Source organism: Cricetulus griseus, unplaced genomic scaffold (assembly GCF_003668045.3).
Source record: "Cricetulus griseus strain 17A/GY unplaced genomic scaffold, alternate assembly CriGri-PICRH-1.0 unplaced_scaffold_384, whole genome shotgun sequence".
NCBI lineage: Eukaryota > Metazoa > Chordata > Mammalia > Rodentia > Cricetidae > Cricetulus > Cricetulus griseus.
Genome location: NW_023277124.1, coordinates 13,269 through 21,400, shown reverse-complemented (window position 1 = coordinate 21,400; position 8,132 = coordinate 13,269). Strand labels below are relative to the sequence as shown.

Sequence of the window (8,132 nt, the reverse complement as noted above, 5' to 3'; positions counted from 1 at the left end):
AAAGTCCTGCTGGGACCCCGGATCGGGCTGGGACCCAAACTGGGACTGCTCTGACCACCGGGCGGCTAAATCCTTGGCAAAGGGGACCAGGAGCTGCTGTTTCTTCATGAGCTTGATGGTCTGCTTGAAGCCAATCTCTTCAGGATGTCGCCCAGCATGGGCTGGGAAGAGAGTTTCTTTAGCGTTTTGTAAAGCTGCCTGGGCTCTGTCTCTGTGCACAGGCGCTCGCGCAGCTTCTGCTGGGCTTCTAGGCGGCATTCGGCCTCCATCTCCATAGTCGAGGACCCGAAGAGGGGCAACCGAAAGGCAGCAGGATTATCTGGGCTATACCACTGCCTGGGCAACGTGGCTGGCTCTCTGGGAGCAGAGGACAGAGCTTCAGAGCTGGCCTGCTTGTCAGTTGGCTCTCTGTGCCTCAGCACTGCTCTGCATGCTCACCTTGCCTTAAAGGTGGTGGTGGTGCCCCGCCTCCTCTGCATGCCCAATCAATCTCCTGGGTTGCTTTTCCTGGGCCTGCCCTTCCGGTCCTACAGGATTCTAGGCCACGCCTATCCCCCTCCTTTCTCCCCCCCTCATGGATTTCTTGTGGCCAAATACCAGGATTGGCTGCCAGACCACTGCCTCCCTTACAGGTGTGCCCTGAATCCTGTGACCCCTCTTAATCGGTCTTTCTCCTCTGGGAAGTGGGACCTGAAAAATGGACTAGTCCATTCTAGGGGTGCATTCCATAAATTGTACCTGTTCACAAAGCGAAAAGAACAAAGGGATGGGAATCCTTCACCTATCACTTTTTGTGCAGTTAATCCAGGGGAAACAAGGCTTCTGAAATGAGCATCCCTAAGTCGAGAGCTAGTCTTGGGTGGGCATGCAGGTGATACAAACCCTGCTCCATCACCTGGTTTGCAGATCGTCCCTGGGTGTTCCACAAACCAGTAATACCTAGGCGTTCCCTCGTGCACATAATTACGCAAATAATCCGGCCAAAGTTTGCATTTCGGTTTTGTTGTTGTTGTTGTTAGAACCTTCAGATTTTAATTACTAGAATTTCCTCCAGTTACATCCAATTTGTTTTTGATCGCTCCTGTCTCTTGCTTCCTTCATCCCTCCTTCTTATTCTCTGGCTCTGGCTCTGTCTCTGTCTCTGTCTCTCTCTCTCGCTATCTCTCTCTCTCTCTGTCTCCCCCTCTCTGTGAGTGAGTGCATGAACACACTGACAAAAAAAAAAACACACACACTCACACAAACACAACGAAACCCACACATGCCCTTTTCGTCCCCGTTTTTGGTGCATCTCCCACACATTCATTTCATTGGTACGATCTAAATTCTGTCTTCATAAGACTATGTGCACACCTCTGCTCTTGTCTTCTGGTTTCCATTTCTGGAAAATCGATACCTTGAATCGCCAGGATTCTCATGCATTTGGATCCAAGGATGGGTGCCACAATGCCAGAAATCTTTCCCTAATTAGGTGGATGTCCCGGAGGACTTGCACCTTTTTTCTAACCTTTATTTCATCTTATTAATTTATTTGTTTGTTAGAGACAGGGTATATCTATGAAGATGCAGAGCCTGTCTTGTAAATGGTTCTGGAGACCAGGGTCGCCTGGAGCACACAGTTCTCTCCTTGCCTCTTCCTCTCAAGGCCTGGGATTAAAGTGTGTGCCAATGAAGCACTGCTTATCATCCTTTCTTATAGGTCCAATCACACACACACACACACACACACACACACACACACACACACACAATCCCTTTCTTCCTGTGATTCCATAGAACTTACTCACTCTCACTTGCTTCCTGTAAATCCATATTAATATATGTCTACCAGTACCTACACCTCTTATTTTCTTTTCAGCTTTTGCTTGCTTGCACACTCTGCCCTTTAATCCACTGCTTCTCAAGGTTTGAGATTTAAATGTGGTTTCCAAAGTTCCTCTTTAGTTTCTAAAATGAAGTAGAAAGTTGGGGATATCTTGGATCGTTTATACTCCCCTCCTATGATTTCCATTTTATTTAGTCTCTCTCTCACAGACACACACACACACACACACACACACACACACACACACACACACACACACACACACACACACACACACACACTTACAGGCATACGTATTGCTGTTAATATCCTTGATGTTCAAATAGTTTTGTGTCAACGGTGCTTTAATGTATTTAAAAATCGATTTACCTATTTGTCTCTATGTTAATCTGCCGAGGTATTTGTCCAATTACGGATCTACCATCTCTAAGTAACCTCCGGTAGCAGCTCTCCATAAATCAATGCATCTATGCATCCCTAAGATCTCTTTCTTAGTATCTGCCTACACCCACATGTATGTGTATATGTCAAAGTTTCCAAAGAGACGAGTAGGAATTCCTTTGTACATAAAATGGAGGGTCTAAGTGTTACAGCTCTCTTGGTGATCAAAGAAAGGCCTGCTTTGCTTGTTGTTTGTTGCTTTGCAGGCATTCAGTGTGTCATTGTCAAAGTTGCCAGTAATCCCAGGACTGAGATGGGCAGAAAGCACGGTTCCTCAGTTGCTGTGTCGGTGGGTCAGGGTGGGTTCACTTCCTAGCTCACCATTTCTTGTAATCCTTAAGGGCCTTGGCCATGAGCGGGGCAGGTTTCTTAGCCCTGGTCATGTTGCTCCCAATGCTGCTGCCGCCCAAGCGCGGGCAGGGAGACCTCTGCAGAAGGCCAGGACCAGAGGCTTCTGGGAGGCTCTGCAAATTTTCTGTGGAGGCTTCCGGTCCGGGTCCAGAGTCTGCATGCTCCCCTGGCCTTGTGACCTGGGCTTGGAAGGCGACCGTCTTGGTTTGGCGGCCTTGAGGCTTCTTGGTTTGTGTGTTCTGGATGCGGGCACACAGGGCTTGTAGCCTCAGCTGGAGGGACTCCTGCATCTTGAGGTGTGTCTGGCTCTCACTCTGGCTGCCAGTCCGCTGAGCAGTGTTGATGTGCGTCCCTGGGGAGTCCTCCTGGTGCAGACTCCAGAGCGGGCCTTCCTCCAGAGCAGGTTGGCAGTGAGTTTCCCACCTAGAGTGCTGCTTAGCAAGGCGTCCTTGGTTCGAATTCTGTGGGAAAGGTCTGGCACGTCTGCCACCCGAAACCACCGGCGTTTTGAAGTATTTCCTGCACGCCCAGGGAGCTGCTTCTAGGTCATCCTGCAAGGAAGAGTCCTCAGGGCCATCCTGGGGAAAGCAGGTTTGGAGATTCGAGGTGGTCTCTGGAAAGGGACTGGCAACCAGGAGGAGATTCAGATCCTCGCAGCTTGGAGACTTGTCTCGAGGCACCTTTGCTCCAGGGCTCTGCGCCTCAGCCTTCCAGGTGCTTTTCCTCTTCCTCTTGCGGGGAGGCAGCACAGAAGAAGATGGAGAGCAGTCATAGTCGAGACAAGCCTCAAAAGAAGCCGGATGGTGGTCTTCCTGGATGCAGGGTCCTGGGCTCTTTGCCCTCACTAAAGACAGGCTCTGCTTAGCTGGCCCAGCCTCTGGCTTCCTGGAGAGTGTCTTCGTCCCTTCAAGAGGCCAGGGCTGCCCCACAGTTCCTTGGGCCTTGCCTACCCTCACCTGGCTCTCTGTGTCTAGCATTTTCCGAGAAGGACCCTCTTTGAGTCATTTTCCCTGCTGGCTCCGCGTTTGGGCTGCCATTTGTGATTTGCTTGGAGCTTGTGTCCATGCTCTCAATCATGCTGAGCTGTGGGCTGCTACTACTGACTTCCAACACCTGGCTCCCATTCTCTCTGTGTCCCCAGAAAGCAGGCTTCTGACGCTTATCTTCCGGAGAGTTGCTGCGAATCTCTGACTTTGGGCTCCTAGGGAAGTCAAAGTCCTGCTGGGACCCCGGATCGGGCTGGGACCCAAACTGGGACTGCTCTGACCACCGGGCGGCTAAATCCTTGGCAAAGGGGACCAGGAGCTGCTGTTTCTTCATGAGCTTGATGGTCTGCTTGAAGCCAATCTCTTCCAGGATGTCGCCCAACATGGGCTGGGAAGAGAGTTTCTTTAGGGTTTTGTAAAGCTGCCTGGGCTCTGTCTTTGTGCACAGGCGCTCGCGCAGCTTGTGCAGGGCTTCTAGGCGGCATTTGGCCTCCATCTCCATAGTTGAGGACCCGAAGAGGGGCAACCGAAAGGCAGCAGGATTATCTGGGCTATACCACTGCCTGGGCAACGTGGCTGGCTCTCTGGGAGCAGAGGACAGAGCTTCTGAGCTGGCCTGCTTGTCAGTTGGCTCTCTTTGCCTCAGCACTGCTCTGCATGCTCACCTTGCCTTAAAGGTGGTGGTGTTGCCCCGCCTCCTCTGATTCCTATCAGCACGACTATAGATGCCTAATTTGCTTCCACATTTCTATCCCTAATCAGGAGGATGTAAGCTTCTCCTGTGAAAGCAAATATCTTCTTTTATAATAATAGAAAATTGGACTGTCTTTTATATTTTGTCCATAATGGTTTCAATAATTGGAAAGCCTCAAGTGGATGAGTACAAAGCATGTAATATAAAAAAGGTCAGTAGTTTTTTGATGAATTAATGAAGATTATGGTCCTAGATGAACATGTATGTAAGGATTAATTTTCACAGTTCTATGAGTAGGTACATATGTGAAGTCAGTGTAATTTGGTAAAGGAATATATAGGTTTTGGCCAACACTGTATTTTTTTATTAAAATGGCGTTGAACCAATAACAGTATACCAACTCCTTTAGTCTACTTCCTCTAGTGGTTTATAGAAGTCCTCTATAAGTCTGTTGTACCAGTAAAAATGTCATAAGTTTAGGTAAGATTTGAGAATACTGGGAAGATATTCAATTATGAAATTCAAAAAATATTGCTAGTTAAAATGTATTTGTCAAAAATATTAATACAAAACTAAATACCTCACAGGACTGATTCCTTTCAGAGACAATTAACATCTTGAAAGTATAAAACTAGTATTATTCACAACTTCGAGATTTCTTTTGTTTCATGTGATTCTTGGTTTTACTATGTACCAAGTAGTTCTCTAGCTCCTGCTGAACCAGAACTTCAGGTAAGCCCTCTCCCCAACAGCTCAAACATTTCCTCAGAGCAAGCTCAACCTTCCCCAACTACCTGAATTCTCCTTGTCACCATATCCTAGCCTACAACTTCTATAGAATCACAATGTACTACTTACCAGAGGGCACACCAACACCCAGTAACCTAGGTAAGCCCATACTATGTCCAACAGCCCCCTCTCATCATCACCATCTCCCAGCCCTCAACACTGTTAGAAGCACCTGCTTTTCTAGAGGCCACTCCAGGACCCAGGTTTCCAGAGGCCATGCATGACACCAGAACCCCAGCAGAGGCACCCTGCTGGGCCGAAGGACACAGCATTTATCAGTATGACAGGTCTCTTTGCCAAGAAGTCCAAAGAAGAAACAGAAACCAAGGAAAAATACACCCACTCAACAAAAACAATGTCAGAACTCTACACATAGATATACACTTACCCCAAAGCCAGATGCCCAGACACCAGCTTAAGAACACAATCAACAACAATCAGGGCAATATGTCACCACCAGAGCAGAGCTATCCTACTACAAAAATCCCTGATTCCCCAACACAGCACAAGAAAATGACCTTCAAACCTACTTCATGAAGATGACACAGGTCTTGAAATGTGTCAAGGAAATGATTAAATTCTTTAAGGAATCCAGGAAAAGACAAAAAAATTGCAAGAAATGAATAAATACCTGAAAGAAGGCTAAGATAAAACAAACAGGTAAAAGAAACCAATAAAACTGTTTGAGACCTGAAGATGGGAATAGAAACAAAACAGAAAACAAAAATTAAGTGAATCTTGGAGATAAAAAAATTAAATAAGCAAACAGGAACAACAGATGTGAGTATCACTAATAAAATATAAGATATGGTTGAGACTCTCAGCCATTGAAGATACGATACAAGAAATTGATACATTGATCAAGTAAAATGTTAAATCTTAAAAAAATATTACTGACAAAAAGCATACAGAAAATCTGGGACACCGGCAGAAGCCATGCATGGGAACTGTGAATAAATGTTTGGGGTAAGGATCTCCTTACTGCACGGCCCTGTGGAGAATCCCCCCCACCTGGAAAACCTGTGGAGGTAATGCTGCCGACTTCTGTGCTGATCGTGGGGCGTTCATGGGCTTCTGGTATCTCTAACTTATATTTATGATAATTCTTACTTTTGCTTTATCACTTGTGAATGTGATTGGGCTTGCTAGGAACAAACACTGGTAATTTTAATAAAAGTTTCCGCAAAGAAATTAAGCCTCTCTTCAATCTATAACAGACATTTGTTTCTCCAGTTGCCACTGGCTACATTTGCATTCATCCTCAGTAATCAAGAACTTGCTTACTAAGGTAAATGATTCTTGTTAATGTAACTATCATAAAAAGAAGCTAACTATATTCCAAAATAATTAGGAACTTGGAAGACTGTTTCTTAAAAGATGACATTAATAAATTATAATGACACATAAAGGAAAGAATAATCGACATGAAGGTCAGACATCTCTCTGTTGTCAGGATATGAATGGTTAGAAACTTTTTTCTGTTAAAACTCCCAGTTCCCTTGGAAGCGAAAGTACATGTAGAAACTGCCAAGAAGAATATCAAATCAGTATCAATAATAAAACAGATAGATAATCGTAATCATTTGGGGAATGTATAAACAAAAGGATTACAATTTTGTTCACTTAAATGTGATATAATGGTTATTTAGAAATTGATTCACACTTGAAAATAATATCCTAGGTATGGCACCATAGACACACCTGATTACAAAAATGTAAAGTATCACATTGTTAAGAACTAATCAAAAGGCTTGAATCACTTTCATTTTATAACCATTTTTGCTGCCCACTAGGGCACAGTATGAATAAGATGTACCTGTGTCAGTGGTATTTGATGGTGGATGTCCTTCTGTAAACAGGGTTCTCTTATTGATTGATGAGTAAAACAATGTTCTGCCAACAGAGGCAGGAAGATAGGCTGTACTAGAAGATGAAAAGATTGCTGGGGAAAGAGTCAGAGGGTGAGTGAAGAGATGCCATGTAGATCACAAAATAGGAACAGGTCCAGGCATGCTTTGGTAAGCGAAGACCACATGGAAATACACAGATTTATAGAAATGGGTTAGTAATTAAGACAGATCTAGCCAATAAGGTGTCCTAGTCACCAGCCAATGAGAGATGGGGATGAGGGAAGGGAGAGGGAGACAGGATTTACATGTGAAACAAGCTTGTTCCCAACTTAAACTAATAAAAAACAATAAAAATGATGATATTAAGAAAAGAAAAATAAATATATAACTTCCAACTTGATTAGGGAGTCTCTAAAACCAAAAGGGCATGGACAGATGTACTTCAGACTCTAAGAGACAACAGATACCAGCTAAGACTTCTATACGCAGCAAAACTATAGATGGAGTAATTGCTACAGATGGAGAAAACAAGACATTCCACCATAAAGTAAATTCAAAATATATTTATTTACATATTCACCCCATGGAAGCTTCTAGAAGAAAATCTCCAAGCCAAAGAGATTAACTACACTGGAGAAAGCATAGCAAATAAATAATCCCACCCCAGTAAAGTGTTGCAAAATATTTTTCAAGAAAATAGACCTGAGAAAAAAGCTAGTATAGCCATTCTAATATCTAAAAAATAGAGTACTCCTAGAACCTAATTGTAAGAGAGGGAGGAACTATGAGAAAAAGGATAAAGACCATGAAAGGAAGAGCCAAAGAAACTGCTGCCCTGAGATAGTGGGAGCTAACAGATTCCAGACTGACAGCTAAGGAACCTGTATAAGGATTAACCTGGGTGTCAGTTGGGAGGCTTGGGAGGGCAATGAGACCACTGGAAGTGGAACCAATATTTATCCCTAGTGCAAGAACTGGCTGTTTGGAACCCATTCCTTATGTCGGGATACTCTCTCAGCCTAGATACACAGGGGAGACCTAGGTCCTTTCCCAAAGATGTGATAGACTGTGATAATCCCCCATGGGAAGCCTCACACTCCCCTAGGGCAAAGTGAGGGAGGAGAAGGAGAAAGGGAAATAGTGGGGGGAATGTAAAGACAGGAGGGAGAGGGAACTGGGATTGGTATGTAAAATAA

At 44.8% G+C, this 8,132-nt stretch overlaps 1 protein-coding gene across 1 annotated transcript; it reads right to left on the bottom strand.

Annotated features, from left to right (window-relative positions):
- Positions 1–2,583: 2,583 nt before the first annotated feature.
- LOC113837942 (elongin-A3 member D-like) lies at positions 2,584–4,105 on the bottom strand. The gene is made up of 2 exons (XM_027433756.1): positions 3,574–4,105; positions 2,584–3,521 (listed from the first exon to the last, which is right to left on the bottom strand). The coding sequence occupies exons 1-2, from the start codon at positions 4,103–4,105 to the stop codon at positions 2,584–2,586; spliced, it is 1,470 nt and encodes a 489-aa protein (XP_027289557.1).
- Positions 4,106–8,132: the final 4,027 nt, after the last annotated feature.

What these genes read in the sequence shown, in the direction of transcription:
- LOC113837942 (XM_027433756.1), bottom strand. Translation starts at nt 4,105, where the DNA reads ATGGAGATGGAGGCCAAATGCCGCCTAGAAGCCCTGCACAAGCTGCGC. An exon ending in TGCTAGACACAGAGAGCCAG is followed by an intron (nt 3,522 to 3,573) that starts GTGAGGGTAGGC and finishes GGCCTCTTGAAG; the next exon opens with GGACGAAGACACTCTCCAGG.